Source organism: Fusarium verticillioides, genomic scaffold (genome assembly GCF_000149555.1).
Source record: "Fusarium verticillioides 7600 supercont3.26 genomic scaffold, whole genome shotgun sequence".
NCBI lineage: Eukaryota > Fungi > Ascomycota > Sordariomycetes > Hypocreales > Nectriaceae > Fusarium > Fusarium verticillioides.
Genome location: NW_017387870.1, coordinates 94,280 through 119,920, shown reverse-complemented (window position 1 = coordinate 119,920; position 25,641 = coordinate 94,280). Strand labels below are relative to the sequence as shown.

The window sequence follows — 25,641 nt, the reverse complement described above, 5'->3', positions numbered from 1 at the left end:
GATCTCTGGGAGTACTGTGCCGCGTTATAAGATTATATAGAAGCTATTATAAATAAAATGATTAGTAAATAATTAGTTAACGCAGTTTATAAAGCTTACGTGTTCGTTTCGATTAATATAGAAGGTATAGCCGTGATCTTATATAATGATATATGCCGGATTATACCCTACAGCCTGTTCTCTTTGAGAATAAGGATAAGCTAGAGTAGCACCTGTGTTATACTATCGGATGGTCTTCTGAGTTTCGGGACATCTAGTAATATGTTCTTACATTCTTATAGTAGATGCCAAGCTGAAATCCTGATAACTAAGTCAATATTAAACGACCTAGGCAGGAGCATATTACTGTAGAACTGTCAGTTAATATACCAGTAACATATACCTCGACAAGCAACAACTCCATACAGACCTTGTTCTTTCTGGGAATGGAATTAGCCATTTCTCTCACACTCTTGTAGAAAATATATTGCTGATTGTCTGGACTGAGGCTGGGCCATTAGTGAAATGCGGGGTTGTATTTTCTCTATTTCTCCATTCACAAGAGCTGATATCCTAAAGCCTTGAATAAGCCGTTTCACTTTTGGAGAAAAGAGGTGGCTGACTTTCCTGACTGAACCTGGGCCATTGGCGAGAAATAGGGCTATGTGGTCTCCATTTCTCCATCCAGAAGACCTGGTGCCGCAAAGGATTGAACAAGACTTTCTGCTTCCTCAATGTATTACGAATGTCTGCTTGCGTCACAACATATCTATTATGGTCGACACTGACGCGAACCCTGAAGCCGAGGAAACAGCCCCAGCATGTGCAGGGCACCTCATTCAGCGGACGCCGACTGGCAGAAGCACCATGATGAATCTTCCTGCTGGGAGTGGTGACGAGCCAAGTCATTAGAATGTTGAGACTCCATATCAGGGCGCTTTGACGTACAGAAACGCGATATGAACTGTATGAAAGGGCTGAATCAGCTTGCCCTCATTTGGACCTCTAATACGAGACTCAACAGGTCCGCAAGGCAACGCAATAGAGCCAGAGACGGATAGCAAGATAGGAAGAACATCCACTGTCCAAGATGGAGCGCGATGGGTTCTGGATGGGGTTAAGCAGCTTTAGAACCCTCTCTTGATTTTATGGACAGCATCTGTACAGTACTGGGCCGGCCTGGCCTCAGGTCCTGAAGCCAACTACAACAAAGCCATCAGCATTCACATCCATGTTGACTATCACTTTGTATCCAAGCGTTCGGTCAGACTAGTTTCTTCTCATTTCTAACAGCAGAGACGCATACAAGCCGATCTCATCGCGTTTAACAGGCACGACTGTATAGTCAAAGTCCTCCCATGCATCCCACACTCCTAGCTTATCTTGTCAGAATGAGGATCCATTTGATGACTATATCTTTCTTCCAATTAATGATATGTCCGATCCGAGCTCGCCAGCTCCCCCATCCACAAACCTCAACGATGCCGCAGGGCGAAGCCAGAGACGGTTGATAAAGAGGACCAAGCCAGCACCCTTTGAGGATATGACGGAAGGTCCCTTGGCATCTTTTGAAGATGAACCGAGACCGCTTCATATCCCATCGCTATCAGTCCAACACCAGAGAGGTGATGTGGATAGGCCTACTTAAGATAATCTCGACACAGAAGAAGAGGAAGACGTGGACACTAAACCCAGCGTAATGATCGTATAAATTACGGCAAGCCCATAGACCGATCTCCAGAATGACGGCAAGCATTTCGCGGTGAATGTCTACCCCAGCGGGAAAACAACGTGCAGTGAAGCAATTGAGCCGTTTGATGCCGAGCGTTGGGAGAGCGTAGAGAAATGGCTCGAAACAGGGCTCTGCACGTGCTTCCCTTACCTTTGCCCAGACACGATTCGCTCCACCAGGAAAAGGTCGGTACTCTGTAGAGCTGGGCAGAATTTCGAGTTTTGAGGGCCGGCAACAAAGTGGATGATGAAAATATTGTCTTCACCAGCCCAGGAGATAAGTCCTCCTTTATAGATAGTCTCCTACAGAAGTCCAGGCCAGAACATTAATCTAAGTGGCTTGAGAATAAAAGAGAGCGAAAAGCTAAAGTTGAGGAACTTAAGGAATTCTGTCTCTTCTGGTACTAGAGTCTTCTAGGGTTGAATTGAAGAGCTTAAACCGCATGCCCGCGCTGAGACGGTTTGATTCCCCTCAGAGAGCAGATCGGCTTCATCCAGCTCCCGATTCAGCTTTCGTTCTCTTCCTCGCATAACGCTGCAAACTCCTGTGTGATGCTGTCCGCTGCCGTAGGTCGTGTGAGACATCCCCCAGAGCCCGCACCATTCCTTTGCATTGCCTGCTGACACACCCCAGAAACTCCCTTTGACTGCCTTGACCCTTGTGCCACTCGGAAATGCCGCGCCCATTGCTGAGGCATTAAACAAGCTAGGGCCCTAGCATGCTCCGGGGGTTATTTGGAAGAAGTGTGTGGGCGTTTACCAATCGAGACGCCGGACTTAGTGCGTGGGCAGTCTCCGACGTCAACAACAATGCATCAGCGACTGCCTCAACAACAACCAGATTCTGTTAGAAGATTTGCTAGAGACTGCGGCAGATTTCGCTGGGGCAGTCCCGGCGGAAATTGGGTGGTTATTGGAAGAGCGCAAGGTTTGATTGTTGCGTAGTGATTCTCACTTGGTCTGAAAAGCAAAGAAACGGGTTTACTCAATTACCCCTTGAGCCTCCCATCTCGAGTTCGATAAGGACGTGCAAGTACTGAATCTGAGCTGCGACTGTTAATTTTTAATGAGTCACTCCATAGCCAACTCCATGATATTCTTATCACCGTGACGAGTGAGGCGTTTTCTAATACCAATATCAAGGAAAGCCGCTCGTTCTTCCATGAAAGTCTTCATCGCCTCATCGTCCTCGTCTGTTATGGTCAATATGACGCCTCTTCCTCCCCCCTGTTGACACATGCGTCTGACATCTTCCCCCAACGACTCAGGGCACAGTATCACCGACTTCGCCACCATACCCATGAAAAGATACCCCTCCAATGGATAGCAGTTCGCCAGTGCCTTGCGCGAAACTGGCAGTTTTCCGAGGACGGATTCAAGAAACTCGGCCAGCCTCCCGCTAACACAGGCTTCGTGGAGTTTCATCTCGTCTTCCCCTCTTGAGAAGTAGTCTGTGTATATCTGACGCAGGAGTAATCGCTCACGCGCGGTGCTGCACTTTACAAATCCATAGTCGACGTCGACGGCACGCATTGGGTGGGGGTCGGCCAATTTAGTGAACCGCTTAAGTTCCCAGACGCTGTGATAGCGCGTCGCAACGATTCCCATGTGGTGCTCAAAATTGCGCAGTTGAGCAATTTTATGACCAATGCCGTATTTTCTGAGGAGTTCAATCATGGTTGAATTGGCCATTGCCTTCCAGAATTCCTCAAACTGGCACTTTTGGACGAGGAATGTGTAAAGGTCCGCGAGTCGGAAAGCGCCTTGGTCACCCGGAGCTGTACAGAAGCCCAGTGATATCCAATTATCCTCGTCCGCATCAGGAACATATCCATTCAAAATTTGCCCGTAGAAGACATAGGCCTGGCGTTTTTCAAGAGGACTCAGATCAGAAAAGCAGACGTCCCTGTCTTCGGGGCTCAAGAAGTTCCGCACTGAGTCAATGATCTTCTGGCCGAGATCTGGACATACAGCGTTGGCTCTAAACCCTTGTTGTTTGCGAAGCCAGTCTATATCGTGCTGAGAATTTGCCCATTGTAGCTGCGAGCTGCGGAAAAGAATAAACTCCTTGAGTTGATCCTTATGCAAAACTTCACGAAGCTCCTCGTCGATAACTCCACCTTGATTGACCAGTCGGCAGTATAGTTTGAACAGTCTCGCTCGATCCTTCGCAGATGCAAAGTACCGAAACCCATAGGCGGTAGCGGTGTTCTCATCCTCAGGGAACCGATTCGTTTGACAAGCAAGCACCAGGTAATCAGCAGGGTCGATGGGCTGGCCCAATTTGCAGCAGAATTTGTGTGTAGGCCAGTGGGCTTTGCGACAGTCGGCATCGCAATACAATACTGAGTCGCACTTCGGGCAAGAAACCAGAAAACCAGAGTCTATCTTGCAATTAGCGCACGTCTTTCGAGCGGTCTCTGGTGCGGAACGGTGATCGCTGGTGCGGGCCTCGTTGGATATCCCGGGCAGCGCCTCGCCGCCGGGACCACTCGTTGAACCTGAACCGCCGCTCTGAATATATTCTCTGCCCCCATATTGAGCTCATCAGCAACTATCCTCATCCAAAACATGTGCGTGCCGACTTCATCACATACCGGGATGTTCTGTCTCGTCGGGCAAGGTGGCTAAGCCAGTCTGACTCTCTCTGTAGGCGTCTCGGATCCTTGACATGTTGCGTGAACGGGGTACTCTTAATGCTTGGTGGTAATAATGGCGTCGCCATAACGGATTCTTTCTCGGCATCTATAGGTCGCAGATCGTCTCGGTCCGCCTCTCGCCTCAGTACATCTCTCAAGTGCTCAACAGCATCCTGCAGCCTCACAGCATCCCGCTGCTCAACGAGTACCGCAGAAGGCAGTGTCCACTGAGAGTAAATCTTGCCATGGTTAGCTCTCGTTTGGAACTGGCCCATTTGCTGAATTATATGGCCACAGAGAAAGCATGTCCTCTTGCTGACACCGAGATACGGGACCAGCCCTACACGCCTCGCATCACTATCCTCGTTCAACAGGTGAGTTATCACTCTCATCTCAGCATGCACCCATTTGACCTTTCTAACCTCGGCTTCAAATTTCTTCTCAAACCCCCGAGGTAGCGGAAGTCTTTTTCTGGGAAATCGCACATGTGACACGGCTCTTGATGGATAGGAACCTAGCAGTCGGATCTTAATCTTTTGAAAACTCCCAAGTTTCTTCGCTGCGTAACAGAAGGCTCTGGCACCTTGCATAGGCCTCCGAATAAATGCCAGATCATCGATTAGCCGTTTGAGTACGGCAGTGGTGAATGTAGCCCTCAGGACAGAGTAGAAATCAGTGTTATAGGAAAGATTCTCGACACGCTGGGCGAAATCTTGAAGCGATATCTTGTTGGACAGAAAGACGCGACATGTATCTGTGAAGAATATCATGTCTGTCTTGCCTCCTTCGTGCTTGACAAGTTCTTGGACATGGTGTCGAAGCCTCGGCGCGTAGTATTCTGTCAACCTGCTTTGGAGACGAGGAAGCGGATCCTCGTCGAATGGATCTGTGAGAGTTGTTAGTGATTGCTTCAGGTGGCAGAGTGCGGTAATATGTCTTGGACCATCTGAAGAAAGTCTTTCCATGATTGTAGCCAACTCTTCCATGAGATTCTTGTCGTCGGCTGTCCATTTCGCCCCATTTCGTGCGGCCACAATCGTGACCTCGTCTTGCTCTTCAATCATAGCTGTACATGTGATAAAAGACGGTTTCTTCATATAGCACAGTAATTCTGCTAATCGGTCGAGCTATGTCAGATTGGAAACACCATGCTGAGGTAGCAGCTGATTCATTTGCTAGAATTGGTGCAGGAAAGCTCGAAACGTGAGCCATTGTAAAGAATGTGTTATGCCTTTAGGTTCTTAGAGCTAACAGAAAAAGGCTATCGGGCCTTGAAAGATCTCTATGGGAATTCCAGTCTCCTGTACATACCATTATGAAGGGGATAAGCATTCGTGATTGAAGGTGCGGGGAATCTTGTTCTATTAATAACATCGGGCATACCAGCTCTATTGTAGGCACCCTACCTTATATATGCTTCCATGCATGACAATGAAGGCTATCAATTGGCGGATTGTGCGGCATGGATGACTTGGGCAAATTCGAATATCTGTCGCGGGGTCGCGACCTTAATTGCCTTAAATATTATGGCGAGTTTGAGCTGTACTACATAGGACATGCGAACCCGGCTCCTCCCAGGCTTGGGTCCTTGGGGGTCTTGGTGGAATTCGTGCGGGCAGTCGATAAAGGCATTTTATTGTTTTCTAAGTTTAACCACAACAATATATCTAGCAATTCATATTTAAACTGATAGAGGATAAAGCAATTAATTAATCAACCTCTATAAAGGCATTTTTTATCTATTGTTAGCTAAAAAGAAATTACAGGAAAAGAAAGTACCTAACTCGGTTTTAAGATGAAAGCATGATCTGTCCACCAAAATTCAAGACCCCCTTGACCATGGCAATAAACTTTCCTCATTCGCTGCACGCATTCATGTAATACTTTACATCCCATTAACGCTTCATGCATATAAACAGTATCAGATTACAATGCAATTCGAGCTTGACAGATTTAACAGTCTACTTACACATCAGCAGCAATCACAATACTAACATGTCAGTGGCAAGCATTCCCAATCAGTAGCAAGCTAACTTCAAACAAACTAGATAGAAGTACTCTTGAGAAACAAAAAGACCTTCAAGTCAACAAGGTCGACGGCTCTAGTTGCTTTTCTTTAGGAGTGCCGCATCGCACTGGAAAAAATTGACCTTCACTTTTCCTGCCGGAGACGGTCCCACTTGATGCCCTTAATGTTGGTACTTATGGTGTTTGCCCTCTTGGGCTTCGTTGTGCGGTTCACACCCTGAATTGTGGACTGCACTTTCAATAAAAGCCTGACTCTTGAGACAGGGAGATGACCCCAGTTCCGAGCACTCGAGACTGTCTTTGCTTCTGAGACTCCTGGAATTACCTGGAGTTATTAAGCATATAGATGGATGCCATAGAATCGTCAAACTGGGGCGCGTGGAAGAGCATAATGCCAATCACAAGGTATATAAAATAAAGGAAATACCCTCACGGCGTTTAAAGAGTCGTCACATTTCCCTTATGAGCTATAGAATAAGTAAACAAAGACTCAAGTCAAGTAATTATGCAAGGATCTTCTTTGTCTCCTGGAAGTGGTGAATGTTTCGAAACTAATCATCAACTGAGCAAGCGTATTTCGACAAGGTTTACCTGTATATCTTCTTTGTTCTATGGAACACTTGAATAGTCCCTTTAGAAGTGAAGCTTCAGTGTAAATGCCTCGCCTCAAAGTCAACTTTGCTGTGAGTGAGGCCATCCTCGTCAATCCCCGTAGCCGCAACTGCTGTGCGGTTTCGGGTGCAAACCCATAGTGATATGTAGTAGGGTCGCGCTTCGAAGCACCGAGCTCCAGCTTCCGGCCACGACTACCTGCTACCGAGCCAGCTGTTGGGACCTGATGATCAATATAAACCTTATGCTGAGCCGAGAGCGCTTAAGCTTGCTAGCTAAAAGTACTCTTAGAGATCGAGTGGAAGACACGCGGGAGAAGGATAAACGCATCTGGAAGTCTGAGATATAGAGGTAATAAAGTTCGCTCAATGTCCATCACTTCTGGATTGCTCTACCAAGTGCAGGATCTGACTTTTAGACTAATGAATGGCCCCGTCGATTCAAGCCTTAAAGCTAAATGATGACTGATAGAGAATCTAGATCTGTTCGCCCTCTCATTCCTGGTCCTTCCTTGCCTCCGCCAGCTTTGGGCAGCTCTCCCGAACAACGTGGTCCTTCATCCATTCTGCCTCCTCCCTCGACAATCACATAAACTGCACAAGTTACATTAGATCCCCCTGTTTAACCTTCTGATCGAAAATTTCAAAAAGCGTCACCATCATCGGGTCATATCGAGAGGCACCTATCCGACCGCCTTGGTCGGTCCAAAAGTCCAGGACGCGAGCCTCATCCAATTTTTGAATGTCGCAGTCTCTGAAGAAGCCGCTTTGCGCTGTGTCGCTGGCGGTCGGAAGAAAATCCACCTCTAGGGTGATCGTGTGTTCCAAAAAGTCTCCCATTACATCGAAAGCCTTGTCGTCTTTCGCCTGGTCCGTTTCTTCACCGAAGGAGACGAGATTAACAATTGCCCAGCGTACATTTCTAAGGACTAGATTTACAATCTCCGGTAATCCCGGCTGCTTTACATAGTAACATACCATCAATGCCAGTGAGGCTTGGTAGCGTAAAATCTGAGGTAACAGCGGACTCACTCGACGAGATCGTCAGACGACACTGCAAATACCTCTAATTGAATCTGATGAACCGTGGCAAGAAACTTTCGCAAAATGACCTCTTTAAATAGCCCACTGCCATAGCTATTAGGCAGAAACACGATGGGAATCATGTGTTGACGATTGACGTCGTGTTCCTAATAGCCGTAAAGGTTGCGGACCTGGTAGCTTGGACGCTCACTTTGGCGGCCAAGGCAGCCCATTTATGGTTTTCCCTCTTTTACATTGCCCACAAAGCCTCTTTAGTGATGCTAACTGGCTTAAGCCTTTCGAACTCAACCTTCTAGGTACTAACTTCAGCTTCCGCCTCAGCACCAGTTATCAAACCCATCATAGGGTTTAAGAGCTAGAAAGGACGTTAGTTTTACGAAGAATCCTCCAGTTTCGATTGTGGGTAGTACAATAGAAACAACTGGAAGGAGAACTATAGTATCAGTCTCAAGATGAAATGCAGATATACTTTACGTAGTGTCCTATATATACCAAGCCAGATACCGATATACAACACTGGGTCTCATAAATCTCTCAGTGGCTCATACGCAACAATGCAAACGAGCGGGCTTCCGGCACTATTAGTGACGGAAGGAAAGTAAGTAAAGTTACAAGACGATAGTTCAAGGTGGTCTCTCAACCCTTTGCCGCCTGCACATCAGCGACAATAGTCTCAAATGACGGCTCAGAAACATACTCCCGCGACCAGATTGTCGAATCATTCTCAAGGAGTTTGACCTTGTACGTGGGAGGGCTAGAACTAGTTTTCATTGTTTCCATGTGCCATTTGCCTCCGGTTGTTGATTTGCAATCGCCGTGTATACGATGCCAAGTCCCACCTGGTGACCATGTGCCGGTCATGCTGGCAGCGTCAAGATTGTTGACATAATCTGAGACCTTCTGCTTCTTTCCCTGGAAGTTTTCTCATTTAGTTTCCTGTTCAGTCTTCTAGAGAGTGTCTGGCGATGTAAATGGCAAAATGGCAGGAGTGGAAGTGAATGAACTCACCATAGTGTTGTGTAAGAGCGGCTGTATCTTGATGTTTGGAAGTGAGATGAGAGAATAGTATTCTTACTTGGAGCGCTGACAGATTTTACGGCTGTCCCGAAATCACGGCGAAATGTCCAGTATTAATATCGCAAGGATTTGAAGATCACTAATATGCATGCCAGCCATCTGATGTCATCATGTCGCCCGGCTATTGTGACAAAAGTTCAAGGCGCTAGAATTGAATGCATGTCTTATATGATGACGATAAGAGAACACCCTCATGATATCTTGTAACAAATCGTAGCTCGCTGCTGTTGCTGAATGATTACATGCCTGCACATAAAGGGCATCAACCCACGCGCCCAACCCTACTTCTTTGAAGTCCACATGAGTTTGGACTGAAACTGGAAAAATGATTGGCAGCCTGATTCATTAGCAAGGAACAACTGATGCCAAACGGGTTGAAAATCAAGAGCTTTGCACGTGGCTGAGACATTGAAGTGCTCTGACCCAGCCCGCAGATGATCTGAACTGTATTGATTCAATTCAATCACTTGAAAGGAGGTTGAAATTGTCTCGGCTCACCCACCCTAGACTTTATTGTTGGCCAATCCGAGGGCAGCTGTGCTGACTCACTGTGGGCCCATGATTGCTCCGCTGAACTTCTAGACTACTCCACAGATCGCTTCCTCACAACAATACTCACTCTTTCACTCCTACACAACTATCAACACTGGGATCCCACACAGCCTGCGCAAAGGAAAATGGCAGCCTCAACAGATGGAAGCAATAATCCCGGCCTCGACTATCCTATCGGAAAGATCATCCACCTAAAAATTAGCGTTTCAAACAAGGAGCAGACAGAGCTACATGTGAAAATAAAAGAACAAAAGCGACCATGGACATTATCATGCGGCATGATAGTCGAGTTCCAGGACACTGCAGACTCACAAATAATCTCTGAAACTCTACGCAATCAAAGTGAAGCGTTCTTGAAGATGTTTGACCGGAGATTCGCGGAGCAGATTCGCCAAGACAACGGCATCGATACCTGGTCTGCGGATATTGAACAAGAATTCCTGACAGCTCTTACAACCGGCAAAGCAGAAGAATTTCTCTACAAGTTTCAGAACGTACCGAATTTCCAAAGAGATACCGAGGACGACTGGGACGCAACTGAGAACGAAGTCTACCTGGCTACCGAGCTCCGAAAATGCTTCACCTCAGAAGTCGCAACGTACAATCGTCTCAAAGAATACCAGGGAAAAATCATACCTCGCTTCTTGGCATCTGTTGTCCTTGGCGTGCCCTCATCCAATGTGGCCCCCACTACACAGCAACAAGAACTTTACAAGCAACAAGGCATTCTACTACAATATCTCCCCGGCTTCTCCCTCTCCACCATGGCGGATAATGCGCCAGAGTCATCATGGCAAGCGATCGTCGACCAGGCTATCCAAATAGTCCATGTTCTCGGCGACCATGACATTCTAAACACCGATGTTCGACCGGATAACTTTATAGTTGTTCCCAAAGATGACACCTACCAGGTTTTCATGATAGACTTTGGGCAATGCAGGTTTCGGCGGGAGGATGAGTCTGATGCGGAATGGGGACGGGCGAAGTGGAGACAAGACGAAGAAGGCGCTGTGGGATATGTCATGAAGTCAAGGCTGAAGAAACTCGGGTTTGAACTAAAGTTTGAACCGAGTTGGAGGTATTTAGCCTGGGCTCCTGGAGAGGACGACTAGCTGCAATTTCAACAGGCAGAGATCTAGTGTAACAATGGCTCTTCTGTGTTGCCTTTGACTTTTACCTTCGGCAGAACGGAGCTAAAAGCTGGGTACTATCCATAAACGGCCCTATTTCTCTGAGGGACATAATATGTCTTGTACCGTCTTTTGGGAAAGGAGGCGTCGAAAGCAAAACGGACTTCGTAAAGATCAGGAGTTTGAAGCTGGCTGAAGGAAATGCCTTCTTGCATTGGCGAGCAGGGGAAAAGCTCATCGATACTCCCATGTCCCTTGTCCTCCAGACAAACAGTCTTCATCTCGGCAAGCGCTCTCTCGCTCTAGCTGCTAGTACTGGCTATAGTAGTCAAACAAGATCTCCCCTGGTCGTTTCGTCGAACATCAGTCCCAGTGATTCCATCTCCATCTCCAGCCAGGTGCCGATACGAGAAGTAGAGCGCGTCTTGGCCGGGCATCAATCTACAAGAACACTTGGTCCTTGTGGATTCAGAATCAAGACCTCCAGCACAACCTGCGCGAGTGCAACTGGAACGATACATGTGAACTATCCCCCTATGCGGGAGAGATCAACTTGTATAAGGTTCTAGCTTTAGGACAACTGCTAGTAAGAGGTTCTAAATTAGGGGCTACTGCTGAGAATAATACAGGGGTCCAGTGGTTAATTCTTCTCAACAGTGGATAACTGATGTTTGTCAGCTTGAGGGGTCTCGATGTGGATACTTCTGGGTCCTTGACCACCCGATTGTGGCCTTGAGTGTGGAGCTGCCACTACATGTATTTTATCATCGTGGACCTCTTTATATTTCAATATTCGATTGGACCAACTACGCGACTGTTGATATCTGACTTTAACTGATACTCCATGTCCAGCCAGAAGGCAAGATTTGAATCCTGTGGAGGTGACAGGACATAAACTAAGGCCGGAAACACCATATAGTGCTTGTTACAAGACGAAAGGCATCTCAGAACCTGACAGATGAACCATGATATCTCCCTCTCGCACCAGATGCGACACAAATACTAGGCAGCGATGTCGAGTTAGATTGTACTCTTCGATGACATCGTTGGTCCTAGGTTCCAAGGCTGCCCATTTGAGCGAGCAGCGCTTCTCAAGAATTTTGTATATCTCTTCGATTCCTTTGTTGCCCTGATTATCGGGCATCCGCCAGTCATGGCTCGAATAACAGCTTTCCAGTCCTACCCCTGAAGAGTAAGATCCCAAAATCTCAGAATTGAACTCCCCGTGCATTCCGCCTTTCCAAGGACTCTCTGTCAAGGCGATAACTCCAATTCGGGCTCCCTCAAGACGAAAAAGCCCATAGTCATCATATGCCTGCACTGGAGGCACCGTACAAGGCATGTCAAAGTGGAATGCGCCGAATCGACGCATCAAGCGGGTAACGTTCTGACGCAGATCGATAGCCCAGGATGGCAAGTCCTGTCCGATGGTGTCTCTGTCGTAAAATATCTGGAGACTGGAAGAGTTTGGTCGATGTTGATTGTGTGCTTCTGGAAGCTTTCGAATACTGTCGAAACTGATTTTGAGTATTCAATCTCTGGGAATCCTTCCGTAACGTCATAGGCCTCCTTGGTAATCTCTTTAATGATTCCCAGGACAGCAAAGACCTTGTCCTGTGGCAAAGTCGCTCCATATAGATTGCTTCGCATAATCATCCTGAACCAGGCTTGATGGAATTCGCCTCCCTCAGTGTACATGTCGCTCTCGCAATGCTGTTTGAATTAGACGTATGCTCTCCTAGCGCTCAAGGCTCGTTCTCGAGGATCACGATGGGGTCTGAAAGTACCCCGAATCTCATCCATGTCTGGGAGGAGGCGATCCATAACAAACTGAAAGTTTTCGAAAGAACATTCCCGGCTTCCACAGGCCACGTGGACTTTATAAGCCGCGTGTGTCTCTTGTCAGGTCCAAGTCCGCTAGAACCATGGCTTGGTCTGGATGAGCTCAGTAGCTGCTCTCCGTGCTCTTGAGTCCTCGACCGCTCCACGGATATCACCCATACCCTCCCTGCCGTAGGTCTCGAGCAGTTTAAAGAGATATTCGTCATCATCAGTCGCTTGACCCAGCCAGACAACAACCCTGTACGCCTTGAGATAGATGCTGAACATCATCCCCACCTGGCCTGCTTTCTCAATTAGGTCGTTTTGATTGATGCAGATAGCATCTATCCATAGCAGTCGGGGTCGTTCCGAGAGCCGAAGTTGCCTCAGCGCTGTGAAGAGAGGTTCGCAGAGATCCAGAACGGTAGCCCATTTACCAAGATTCTCTTGGTTGGCTCGGGATCCCCCCAAGTGTACGACAATGCCTCGTACCTGGCCTTTTTAGAGTTTCCTGCGCTAAAAAGGCAAATCGACTTAAGCCTATATTTATAAAAGTAAAAAAATACATTTTTTTACTTATATTTTTTAAAAATAAGACCTATTTTACTATTTTTATGAAGGAGCTATCATTTTAATTATTTATAATCTATAGGCTAATAAACCATTTACTGGCTATAGTGTCAAGATTAGCGAAGATATGGTGAATGACTTCTAGACACCTCATTAATCTAGTGAAATTCGTTTTAGGTATCATCATTGTAGCATTGTCGCCAAGATGAAGTCTAGTCTCAAGAAGACAGAGCGAAACTTAAATAGATTGAGGCTAAAGAATGATCACAGGCAACCGCATTTAGACAGCTATGCAAATAGACCCTGTGTACTTCAGACGTGTGTAAACGTCTAACTAGTAGGCGATGATGGAGAAAAAAGCCCCCACTCAAGCAAGTTTGTTGTCTAATGGCCTGCCACTGGTGGCTGCTTTCAACGCTAGTTGAAACAAAGATGTTGGCATTGTAGGCCCACCCTCGGACGAAGTAGCCTGAAATGTGTTTTCACTGCAACAAACGATTAAGTAGAGCAACAACCTAACACTTTCCGAGAGCGGCTATCATGGTAGAAGATTAGCAACGAACGCGCTTTACCAGCAGCGTGTAAGATAAGAGAATATACGAACCTTTAGTGCATCGGCTGTCGGTGTAGGCGCCAGACACGTAGCAATACCCTTCAGCATGCGGGAGGCGGTCCCAAGTGCTACAAGACCACGACCATCAGACACGTCATGTCGTTGTTGACAGGTTGTTAGTAACTCACCAGTTGCCTTCATGACAAGTTCCCTTCTTGTAGCAATCAAACTTGTACTCCTGGCCCTTGTACACCGAGTACATGATCGGATAGTTGGTGCCAGGTCCACTGCGGCAGAAGGCGCGGTTCGAGACGTTGACGATCTTGCACTTCCGAGTGGAGCGTGCAAAGATGTCACGACCCACCAAATCAGCTTCGCTCTGATCGACGCTCAAGGGCCCAGTTCCTGTGATATGTTCGTCTCTTACGATGCCAATAGGGCCAGGGTCTGTGACTGGTGAAGCGAGGACGCCGGAGAGGGGAAGGAGCAAGGCAATAACGGCAGAGAACTTCATTTTGAAAAGTGCGAAGGAAGTACAGTGTCGCTGGCGGTGGTGCTTAAGCGAGGATGGTGTATCACAGTGATGGGGATGGAGGTTTTCTGGGGCGTTGCTCTCCTTTTTCTTCCTGACTTCGCCAGCTTTTACTGTCCTTCCCGGTGAGATTTTTTACAAATCCTCCAATGTAAGCTCGGAACCACTATTGCCCCGTGGTTGTAGCGTAGCAACTGAAATAATTTAGCCGCGCAAATAGGTCACCAACAAACATATTGCTGCCAGGGTTTGCAACTCAAGCCCGGGTTTGGAGCACTGCCATTGATCATCATCCACGTTAGCGGCTTGTGCGGGGGAATAGTTTAACCCCTGAAATACATATTGTGGAGTCCCACGTTCAGCCGCAGCGCAGGGCAGGATGAGATGTTGCTAAGACCGCTGGACCAAATGACCCCCAAAAACGAGGGCCCCCGTCGCAGAGGTAACGGGCCTAGGGCTTATATTGGTCGCAACAGATGATGCCTGGGCGTAGCGGATAATTGAGTGTTGATACACTGTGTTAGACAGTCCCGCTCCAGTCAAGCTTCAGGAACTGCAATGGACTCCCATCTCATCGGGTTTGCTGCAGCCTTACCAAGCTGTCGCGTTGGTGACAACAACGACAACGGGGAATCGGAGCCTGATAAGCATAATCATCCCTGCTTAGACTGACCAATGAGCGGGGCAACGGGTTCTTCGATTTGCGGTTGAAAATGGGCTCCGCCTCCGGTTATCACGTTATATCTAGGAAGGGACAGGGAATTAGACCAATGGCTAAAATAGGAAAGATATTCAAGAAAATAAAGCATAAGAGTTTGTGTTTAATATTAATAGGCTTTACTTTGTAATGGTGAAACATCTTAGTGTCATAACTAGGTTTGTTATTATTATTAGATAGAAGTTCAACCAAAGGTTGGGGTTACAGGGGCATGAGTGGCTTGGAAAGGTAAAAACAACCACGGTAGAAATCGCATTGCAAGCCAACTAAGGAAGGAGGAGCAAGAGCGGGGCGCGCAGCCAAGTGAGTCAGGGGGTGGGATCGACGCATTGAATCAGGCAGACATGCCGAGGCTATACATACTCGTATACATCGTATACACATCAGGGCATAAGGCCGTCTTCTGTATAGGGCCTTCCCTACTGGATATGCTGGAAGAAACTAAGGTATGAAGAATGGCTTCCAAATCTCGCTGGTGCACTTTGTGGATGCAGTTTCTTTGACGCAATCACCGCTGATCCCAATTTCATGGCGGAGCTGACCAAGGAGCTCCCAGTACATATGCAAGAGTCAGAATGCCCGAAACGGAGATAGAGTCTTGTGAAGATCCGTGACTACTGGACTGTCGTCCTGATTCACACCAGTACTTGAGTACTATTGGTAGACATTAGCCCACTTAAACTCCGTTGCGCCGTTAGATGCGCACAAAGTTCTTCTGGTCAGTAGGAGCTTGTGACATTTTCCAACATGGATGTACTGTAATTGTCTAAAGCCCTTGTGAGGTCACATGCTAACATCTGAGACGACACCGGGCAAAGAGTGCTCTGAATACTTTTATCTAAAATAAGGACTTAGGAGTGGAGGAGTGTGCAGGAGGAGTTGAGGGAGGGAAACTATTACTATCGTGCCTTTTTCTATGGAAACAGTTGCCGAGTCCTGACTTCAAACCTATGTTTAGCTTCATCGAAAATTATGCGCCTTGAGTTTAGCTGTGAAGGATCGACTACGCCCCATTTCAATGCCCCCACTGCATGGTTAAGTGCAAGGGGCCGTAATTCCTCCCCCAGAGCTCTGCGCGACAAAAGGACTTCTCGAGTGTACAAGATCACCATCGAATGAGCACATGAAAAATTAGTTGATTCGACTGAGCTGAGAAATTCATCCGTGATGACTGTAGATCTTCGTCGATCTTAGACCACTGCTAAGTATATAATAGCTGCGTCACGCCTGGCAATATTTGCAATACAACACAGTCTTTCACAAATACCTCCAATCATTTCAAATCACAACCAGACAATCAATCCAACATGAAGCTCGCTTCGCTCCTTACATTCACCACAATTGCTATTGCAGGCACAGACGCATGGAGCTTTACAGTCTGGACCGGAAAAGACCAGCACGGAAAGAAACGCCACTACCACAGCAGTGTCGGAGATAACGACTGCTATAATTTCGACCAGGCCATCACTTCGAAGGGCGTTGGTTCTTTTGAGTTCTGTAGCTTCATTTGGACCCGTTGCTCCGTCTCAATCCATAGCGACATTGGATGTCGGGGCAAGAAACTTGGGTCCGCGACGGCCGCTGACAAAGGTGACTTATGGCCCACAAAGTGGTCAAAGAATACCAGTAAAGAAGCGAAGAAAATGAAGAGTTTCAGGATTCAGGGTTGCAAGGATATTCCTGTTACGGGAGGCAACTTGGATATCGCCAGCTGTAAATAAGACGCTGCGGGAAACTGGGTGGGTGCTCCTTTTATGATTAGCTGCTTCTGTATAGGTGATGTGTATAGAAAGCTTTTATATAAGAGAGAGGAAACTAAAGGAGCCTGAAGGAATCAAGTTGAATGAAAACTGTTACTATTAAGAATAACTTATAAAGCTATTAAGTCGGTCAATTAAAGGTACAGGCTTAAGGAATAGTTAGCTATCAAGTATTCTAGATTAAAACCTCCTAAAGACAGCTCTATAAGTTAAAATTTAATAATATAATCAAGCCTACCTACTTTCTTAAGATTATCCTAAGATATCCGCCTTTTTATATAACTAAAGAGACCTTTTCTTTTTTGTAAAAAAAAGTATAATTTATATAATATTATTAACTTTAAAGAAACAGGAGCGGCACTACTCAGCCAAAGGGGTAAGCAGGGCCGATCTGGGCTGATCAAGAGCTGAGGGCACTGATAAAGCCGCGACAAAAGTCGGCAGTGTGTGGCAGGTCACGTGTCAGTCGAGTTTCGTCTCGGGATACCAATCGAGTCAGCTGAAGAGTAAACTGTCAATGCGAATGCGTTAGTGGTTTCTAGTCAAGAGATGAAAATAAATGCAAGCGAAAATACATAACTTCACAGTTCTTCAAAGATTTTGGCCATAGTTTGTTCCTGATTACATTTCTTTGCTCCTCATTTCATCTCGCTCCGAGAGTCGAATCCTGGCTGCGATGACCGGCGAATAAGCCAGCCACCTTGGCCAATTCAGCCTAGTCTGTTGAAGCCGAATCACGCGGTCGCAATTGAGTGAGTGCGTCGCCACCAGTCTTTTCCGTTGTGGCACGCTCGTCGCATTGGTATCTCTATTAAACTCAAGATCCAAAGGTCTGACTCTACATATAAACTTGAGTATAAACCCAAGTATAAACTTGAGATGTTGATATATGTATGGTATCTAACTTTGACTATAAACTCAAGATATAGATGCGCATGATCCAACTCTGAGTATGAACACTGTCCGACAGTCTCAAGCTTGCGCAGATCAAGAGCGAAAGTCAAGTTTGATAATAATAAGACTGGTCGATTCTTTGTTCAAATTCTTACCTACGATGTATTGGTATGCATTCTAAAACCTCGAACAACGTAGGTCTCATGCAAATAAAGCCTTAAAGCTCATTGCCCTCAATCCATTCGCGATAAGCGGTTGAGATTAACAAAGAACAATCTACTACCACAACAATTGGACCCTACCCCCAACTTGAAGTATCATTATCAGAGTCAAATCTCATCTACTTATCTGAAAAACAATCCACGTCACCTGTAGTACCTGTCTTTCGGCGCGACGGGATCCAGAGTGCAGGCAGCTAGCTTGGAAACAGTTAGAAATTATCGACTTGCCGAGATCTCTATGGCCCCTTTTTCAACCTTATGTTCTATATCCTTGATCACACGCCTGTATCCCGTTGCCCCTCTATCCCTCTCTCTGACATGCTCAACCTGCTGGTGTCAATTAGTAGCAATTAATAATGTGTTGTTTGTGTACGCCCTTACCAATAGCTCTACACCTTCCTTCCATCGTCACATAGAGCAGTACGGTCTACTTGAACTGCCTCTTGATTCTCGTAGTGGTGGATAGCCTCCCCATGACCAACAGTGTTAACAAGTTCCTCGTTACATTTCACATGATGAGAAGCTCCCTCTGTTTCGTCTTCAGAATGCAATGGAGAAGCTGAGGGAGAACTCTGAGGATCTTTATCTTCCAATATTTCCTCCGCCAGACGCACAATTTCCTCGGGGAAAGGCTCAAATGGCTTGCTGTCTTCATAGATAGGGAGCGTGATCTCACCACCGGGCACTCTGATCTTCTTCCATGGAGGAAGAGGCACCTCTGAGATGTCCTCCTTGTTGTCCCGAGAAGAGGCCTTGCGCTTTATGGTGTTGGTGGGGTTGGTACGATTGTTGAAGAAGTTTTCTTAGATTAACTGTGATTTTGGACGTCCTGAATGTTGTAGAATATGGTAAATTGAGCCTTGGCTGAAATAAAGGACTAATTATAAGGATGGGGTTTTGTTCTCTTATATATAATATCTTCCTCTGGTATTTAACTCACTTTTAGTCTTTCATATTGTCACATGCCAACATAAAATGTTAAGGCTACGAAGACAAAAGACAGTAATGACAAGGGAATCGTCGCTGTGAATGCTGTCGAGAACGCTATGCATTAAATGACGCAACCAAGACCAATCGCTTGCAGTAAATTATTCGCTTTGTCCTGAATTTCGTTGTTCTTTTGTAGATGTGACTTACTAGCGTGACAAAAGCTAGGATCTTGCTGAAAAAGCAGTCGGGTTGCTGCAGACTCTCAGATGAAGAGGACAAAGGACAAGTGAACAACCTAGATAAAGTTTCAATGCGATTAGTGACAGTCTCTCTACTGCTGAAGCCAATCAGAATGAGTACTTGAAGTGAAGCTCGTCGGCAATTCGATTGGTGAGAGTCCTGTAGTGATGTAATACTACCACAATGCACGGACGGATATCATTGCGAAACGACTTCTTCATTTCCAGCGGCTGAAAGCCACATGGAATCAGATAACTATTCCTTTGTTCTAGCAATGAGACGCTAATCCCAGCTGTCTCTCCTACCAATACCCATACAGCACTTCTCGCTTTGCAAGTGACTTATTTCCCCCTCCCCTGAAGTGACTTTCCTGATTCCGTGATTACTGATGTTCTTATCGCTTTTCATATAACCTCAACCTCTGTACATTTGCGGCATCAGGTGTTCCACTCTTGAGACTCTGCTTCTTGATCTTAGGTCCGACTACCCTTTGGATTACCCAGTTTGAAGTTACTTCATTGGGAATCGTGATTATCTTTGGCCGCGAGGCTTGCATTATCCATCCAGGCTGCTGGGATATGCGTTCATCCTACATTAGAACTACCGAGGTGAATGAGGTGCCCTTGTTCCACGTGGAAATGAGACAAAGAGAAATCTGCAGTAATCGCAACACAGCCCCATGCGCATCGTCACTAGTTTCTACTCCACCTGAAAATAAAGAGCGTCTTCTTCAAAGCCACTTACTACGTACTGCCGTTCTATCCATATCTAAGAATACATGATCTCACTCCTTAAAGCTATTACACACTGCGACCTTCAAACTTCTTAGACCTCTGCCTGCTCATTTCCCGACCTTACCTTTCTATCACAATACAGAGCTATGACACGATCACCAAGGATATTAACAACAGTGTAGGCGCCTGAAATCCAATCCCATATCTCACCTAACAGCAATAGATACCTTTCCTGTGGGCGGCCAGCAGCCAGTTGACATTGATTATATTATCATCAGTCTCAGCAGCGGTGAGGAGAGCGAGTTTCCTGCGAGCGACTTCATGGAAAACCATGCAGTTCCCTCAGCTAGTGAGTATTATGTACAATATACAGTCCAAGCCAATCTAACATCTCTAGGAATTCGCAATCCCAGTCTCGTGCTGCGGAAATCCGCCGAGGTTAACGATGGGTCACTGCCTCTCGATCCTCCACCCGACATCAATGACTCTGACATGGATCCTCCTGACGTGACTCTCGAGAGAGAAGACAATGTCGAGGAAGTGGAAAGGCACCCTGACATCCAAGCTTGGATAGGCTTTGCTGACGATTCCTGGCCCACTTCCTCACAGCACTGATTTTCCGCGGTGAAATTTCTCTGGTCAGGCGTTCGAGGCGTCGCGTCCATGTTCAAGATGGGTCTTGAGTTTCTCCTCGTTGGTCTCTACTTCACTTTTGTCGGCGGTTTTGAATGGTCGTTCCTCTGTCTACTCATCCTCATCATTCTCGTATTCATTATTCCGGAGATCCGATCTAGAGTACACTTCTTCCTCAGAGTCATCATTGCCCTCATATTTCATATTATTGGACGACTCCGGGCAGGACTTGCCAAGTATGGAGGGTTATTTGTGACGGTGGGCCATTTGTTTCAAGGAGTGCTTAGCTTTTCTAGCATTTCTCTTCTCCCTGTCTTTTTTGCAATTCTTCTCTATATCCCCTGCAAAGAGTCCGCATATGTCAGCATCGAAGGTATGTAGCTACCCCAAATGCATCTCCAACCCAAACATCCTCTCGATACCTCACCGATCCATATCTACCCGTAAGGCACGCGCTTAACAAGCCTCCAGCACACCATACCTCATAACCCGTGTCTTTCGCGTCGGCTCGCCGAGAAGAATCAACAACGACATCAGAACTATATAAACCCTCCACAAGACACTCTGAAGAGCATCCTCGGCAGCAGCGACTTTGAGAGTGATCACCTTCACGCAGATCAGTACAACGAGTAGTCAAGAGTGGATCTATTACTCGCTAGTTTGAGATTTTCGGACTCGGATGGTTGAGGAAATCACTTTACACGCTTTTCCGTCTGTTGCATTAACGCAATGGTGGGTATCAATGGTAATCCTGGGGATAAGTCTCAGGGAAACAGGCATGGCGGCTCACAAATCGCCGGGCACAATGTGATTCCTCTTTTCAAGAGCGAGAAGCGAACAGCCGGGTTCACTGCGAGGCAGCGAGCCCACGAAAAGTGAAGGCCTAGGCGTTCACAGCAGCAGTCTTAAGCTCCTGACTAGCTGCAGACTTGTTTCGCTGGCTCAGTTCGCACTCAGTCGGGATACTTGACATCAAGCTATATGAGCTGACCAAATTACCTCTACAAGCAGCACAGCTGGGACCGATGAATCCATCATGGGGTAGAAACTGGAGGTGAGAAGGTGACGAAAGGATAATAGCCCAATCAGGTCGGCAATGGCAAAGTCATTAAACCAAATGCTGTCCACAATGTGAAAAGAGACGTGAGGACGGGGGTCTAGCTATATAAAGCCGGAATCGGGGCCATCGACAGCCAGAGCTCATGTTCACGACAATTTTCAAGGATCCGTCGCTGCATAAGCATCGCTTCAAATCGTGGTTGGACAGCTTTAAGAATATGCTGGAGACCCTTACATCCCAACTCCCTGGCTTCCCAGCCACATTTACCCGGGTGACCTTCCCCAGTTGGCTCTGGAAGATGGTCTTTCTTCACTTGCATCCGCCTGTAAGGCCAAGAAGGGCAATTGGGGCCCCGATGTCGTCGAAGTGGCCTCCCTCTACTCCCCGTCACAACAAGGCATTCTCCTCAGCCGAGCCGAAGATGACGCGCCGTACGTGGCATCGGACAACTGGAAGCTTTCTTCTGCAGAGAGAGAGTTTCCCATCGAGCTGAGAGAACTATTGAAGACCTGGCGCTGGCTGATTCAATGTTGCCAGGTCCTGTATGCAGTTTTCTGCGGCAGTGGCAGAAATGACGGTATTTACGCCTAAACTATCCTTAGAGAGACAGGAACAGAAGCTCAGCTTACGATAGAAGTTCGAAAATAAGTTGGCCGTAATACCCTTACGTACATTCACTCAGCGACCCCAACGCTGCCATCAGACAAGTCCCCTCGTGCGCTGCTCATCTGTGATACTGGCATTGAGATATGTCTTTCATTCAGGATCAGCCATGCATTGATCGACGGGACCTCAATGGACCTTCTGATGAGTGATCTACTTCGCAGTTATCATAGAATGCTGGATGGAGTCGGACCTCCATATAAACACTACGTTGCTCACGCCAACAGCAAGCCTGCCGAAGCCTCCTCATAAGCTCGTTAATGGAGGCAGAGTTCGCTACAGGCAAGGCACTATTCCAACGCATCCTTCCGCCAAGACACTGTTCTGGGGCAGCCAGAGAAACGTCGCAGTTATATCCCTAGATCCTATCGTGAAGCAGGAAGGACGAAATCTCCTCGCCGGGACGGCTGCATCTCGGTGGTCTTGGTAGAAACGAATAGCGTTGCGCCTGTTCTTGTCGACGATGTAGAGCTCGTGGTTGACGGCGAGTGCAGGCGTCAGTGCACGCAGTACCTTACCTGTAGTTTCACTAAAGATTCCACCAGGCAGGCATTGCTCCGAGTACAGTCTGGTTATACCATGTCGCGTATCCTGTATTAAATGGCCTTCATGATAACGGGACAGAGCGCTTGGTAATTGACAAGCAGTGCGAGATTGATACAAGGAATGAACCTACACTTCTCATCACGGAAGTCAAGGAAGATCAACTTGGATAGGTTTGACTTTTTTTATTGTCCCATTGAGATGGATCGGCACCTGACTACACCGTGGCAAGATCTACGGCCTGGACGTCATTAGGAGCAGATCCAAAGTCAATTCACAACGCCTATGACCACGATATAAAACAAGGAGAGGAGCGGGAACTTAAATGTCAGCTAGAGGTAGGCGATCACCAACTCCCCAAGTTTTGGTGGCTTGTGCACCAAGCTACTGCTGTGTAACCTGCTTCTCCTCAGCCAATTTGCTTTTTTCGCCCGCCATCTTACCCATGTTTAGCGGCAGAGCATAGCGACATGGGCCCATGCTAGAACCAGCCACTGGAGTGCAGTTGAGCCACTGGAAAGTACCCTCCAGGCGTGCACGGGGGATTAACTCATCGCGCATGTTTCGTGTTCAGACGCGGCTCAGATCACACCGTCTGTAACGGTACTCACCGTTCAGAGCACGCTGGCCCTGCCATGCTTGCCATTAGGTGCAGGATACTTGCCGCGTGTCGGGTGCTAGTGCGCGGTCGCCTCTCCCAACCACGCATTTAAATCCAGGGGAGATCGGTACCTTGACGCAGGCCGGACTATGCATGCCCTGTAAGTTTTGTACTTCCAATGCATAAATCCACTGAATTAATCTGCCCTGCGATCTCCAGTCACCTCTCGCAGATTCGCCTCTTAGTGCCTACTAAATAGGCATCGCATCCATGTACTGATTAGTAGTGCAACCTCGAGTGTTTAGCAAAACAGCTCAAGATTAACACAAAAGAAGAATCACGGTCTCAATAAAACCACCTGTAGCTGATTTGACAACTTTGGTAAATGTGGCTGTTAACAGGTTTCATTTGGTGACATGTTTCGGCGACGCAGAGGCAATCGCCCTGAGTGAACAATGGTTGTGAGCTTTGATGGAGATGGCTGAAAACACAAACGCAATTAGTGAAGCAAACAACGACGAGATCGCTGCTGTTACTGTCTGTTTGCCGGCTATAATTACCTTCGCAATTGAGCTAATAAGCAACAGTGACACTTCACTTACGTATTCCTCGCCTACCCACGGCTACATTTGCCCAGATCCTCACTTTGACTCAAACTTTTCTTCAATCTTGACTCTTCTTTACAAACTTTTTTTGGCTGCATTTCAGTCTCGTCTCTCTTTCAGAGGTCCCTCGTCTTGTCGTCCATAGCGAAGCTCTGCAACATGCAGGCATCAAAAGAAAACAGTAGTTCCGACATCACCTTCAGCATCATCCATCCTAACCTCGGAGCCGAGAACGAAAATCGACCAGATCGCCCCATTGGAGGTAAAAGTTTTCAATCGCAAGGAGCTTAAGGAAAAAACGAAATGAAGAAGCCATTCAGCTCGTGATGACCAGATAACGATATCATGTCTGAGATAAGACAGTCTCCACGATAGCTGCGACATTCCGATTACATTTCATAGTGCTAAGTATGAAGATTCATGTTGAGAAAGGATATGCGATGCAGGTTTGAACATAAGATATTGTGCATATAAATATGGTTTGGGATTTTGAAAGTGGCCATTCTGTTGACACTTTATTCGTGTTTGCTAGATACTTTTATAACATAGAGACGAGGGCAGAGCACGTAAAGTCTATATCTTCTCCAATATTAACACTAGCCATTCAGGACCTTTCCTTGAAAACGTTATGCTGCACATTTCCCTGAGCATGCTAGAAATAGTTTCGCCAAACCCTGCCCACACAGCGTTTTCGCCTAGCGCGTGATGGACAGGTTCACTATTAACCCTCTCTACCATTGCTCACCCCATCCTGCCGAGGTCTGATCGCTATAGCTTGCTTGCTCAATTCAACCACAGTGAGGCATATGAAAGTCGAGGGGCTCGTTGTAAGCTCTGATATGCTGAACGTGGTCCAAACTACCTTTCCTGGCTTGCAGCGCTGCACGAACTAAAGCACTCACTAACGATATCTTCAGGCAAGATCTCCCGTTGGTGGAGAAGATGCTGAGAATAAGAGGCTCGTGCGTATTGGGGTAGATCATATATGCAGCCAACGGCGGCGTAGCCCATTAGCTGCTTGCTGATCTGTGATGTTTCTGTTGCAACCACGTACCCAGAGATTCTATAGCATTCTTCGACATGAGCTTAAAGCTCGTTATCCCTGTGTGAACAAGAGATCTTGCAACAATTATACTGGAGACGATGTACAGAGTAAGGGGAGGGAGAGAGCCGGAAACACACAGGCAACCCTCAGTAGCATAAGCAAGTATTCATACCCTTGTTGCCCCTAACAATTTTCTTGTGGCCTGTGGCTTGTGACCAAGGTTGTTCAGCGTTGGCCATCACACGCTTCGAGAAATGAACGCGTCGTACAGATACTACTTGTCTTGCTGCACCACGACAATCATATATCAGGTGGTATATTTGCATTGTGCAACGCTGGAGGCAAGTCTTTACGCCACGAGGCATTGACGGCCTGTCTCGGGTACTCCAACCGACCAGCGCTGTGCGGCAAGTTCGGTCAGGTTTTGCGCTGCGTTATTCTCGTGAGACGATTGGTCAGATGAGTAGCGGTGGATGATACGAACGGGCGATGGGGGGCTTCATTGGCCATGTCTACGAAGCTACCAATTTCGCATTTACCGGGTCTAGTCGAGGGATTGGATTGCTGTTATTCATTTAGAGAGTGTTGCGGTCTGCCTCTGTCATTGAGTAGAGGTTTGGTGATTGGCTTTGACCCAAGCCGCGTGGTGCGCGACGTTGCGCATATTTTATCTCAAAGTCCAAATCTGCGGCAACATCCATGAAGACAGTCAATTGAGACATCAAAT

At 47.0% G+C, this 25,641-nt stretch overlaps 8 protein-coding genes across 8 annotated transcripts; 5 read left to right on the top strand and 3 right to left on the bottom strand.

Annotated features, from left to right (window-relative positions):
• Positions 1 to 2,781: 2,781 nt before the first annotated feature.
• Positions 2,782 to 5,413, bottom strand: FVEG_14019 (hypothetical protein; the record flags this gene model as incomplete). The annotated part of the gene is made up of 2 exons (XM_018903353.1): positions 2,782 to 4,237; positions 4,308 to 5,413. 2 exons carry the CDS (start codon positions 5,411 to 5,413, stop codon positions 2,782 to 2,784), a joined length of 2,562 nt encoding a protein of 853 aa, XP_018762464.1.
• Positions 5,414 to 9,743: 4,330 nt separating this feature from the next.
• Positions 9,744 to 11,138, top strand: FVEG_14018 (hypothetical protein). Its single transcript, XM_018903352.1, has one exon. It carries the CDS (start codon positions 9,787 to 9,789, stop codon positions 10,771 to 10,773), a length of 987 nt encoding a protein of 328 aa, XP_018762463.1. The 5' UTR covers positions 9,744 to 9,786; the 3' UTR covers positions 10,774 to 11,138.
• A 578-nt stretch (positions 11,139 to 11,716) lies between these two features.
• FVEG_17700 (hypothetical protein) lies at positions 11,717 to 12,489 on the bottom strand (the record flags this gene model as incomplete). The annotated part of the gene is made up of 2 exons (XM_018906928.1): positions 11,717 to 12,241; positions 12,301 to 12,489. The coding sequence occupies 2 exons, from the start codon at positions 12,487 to 12,489 to the stop codon at positions 11,717 to 11,719; spliced, it is 714 nt and encodes a 237-aa protein (XP_018762462.1).
• Positions 12,490 to 12,708: 219 nt separating this feature from the next.
• Positions 12,709 to 14,249, bottom strand: FVEG_17699 (hypothetical protein; the record flags this gene model as incomplete). Its single annotated transcript, XM_018906927.1, has 3 exons — positions 12,709 to 13,109; positions 13,787 to 13,863; positions 13,924 to 14,249. The coding sequence occupies 3 exons, from the start codon at positions 14,247 to 14,249 to the stop codon at positions 12,709 to 12,711; spliced, it is 804 nt and encodes a 267-aa protein (XP_018762461.1).
• A 1,994-nt stretch (positions 14,250 to 16,243) lies between these two features.
• Positions 16,244 to 16,706, top strand: FVEG_14015 (hypothetical protein; the record flags this gene model as incomplete). The annotated part of the gene is made up of 1 exon (XM_018903351.1): positions 16,244 to 16,706. Exon 1 carries the CDS (start codon positions 16,293 to 16,295, stop codon positions 16,704 to 16,706), a length of 414 nt encoding a protein of 137 aa, XP_018762460.1. The 5' UTR covers positions 16,244 to 16,292.
• Positions 16,707 to 19,608: 2,902 nt separating this feature from the next.
• On the top strand, positions 19,609 to 20,379 carry FVEG_17698 (hypothetical protein; the record flags this gene model as incomplete). Its single annotated transcript, XM_018906926.1, has 3 exons — positions 19,609 to 19,690; positions 19,988 to 20,113; positions 20,162 to 20,379. 3 exons carry the CDS (start codon positions 19,609 to 19,611, stop codon positions 20,377 to 20,379), a joined length of 426 nt encoding a protein of 141 aa, XP_018762459.1.
• Positions 20,380 to 20,427: 48 nt separating this feature from the next.
• Positions 20,428 to 20,778, top strand: FVEG_14014 (hypothetical protein; the record flags this gene model as incomplete). Its single annotated transcript, XM_018903350.1, has 1 exon — positions 20,428 to 20,778. The coding sequence occupies one exon, from the start codon at positions 20,428 to 20,430 to the stop codon at positions 20,776 to 20,778; it is 351 nt and encodes a 116-aa protein (XP_018762458.1).
• Positions 20,779 to 21,126: 348 nt separating this feature from the next.
• On the top strand, positions 21,127 to 22,191 carry FVEG_14013 (hypothetical protein; the record flags this gene model as incomplete). Its single annotated transcript, XM_018903349.1, has 3 exons — positions 21,127 to 21,272; positions 21,715 to 21,888; positions 22,140 to 22,191. 3 exons carry the CDS (start codon positions 21,127 to 21,129, stop codon positions 22,189 to 22,191), a joined length of 372 nt encoding a protein of 123 aa, XP_018762457.1.
• Between the last annotated feature and the right edge of the window lie 3,450 nt (positions 22,192 to 25,641).

Coding starts and splice junctions, on each gene's coding strand:
- FVEG_14018 (XM_018903352.1), top strand. CDS start 9,787: ATGGCAGCCTCAACAGATGGAAGCAATAATCCCGGCCTCGACTATCCT.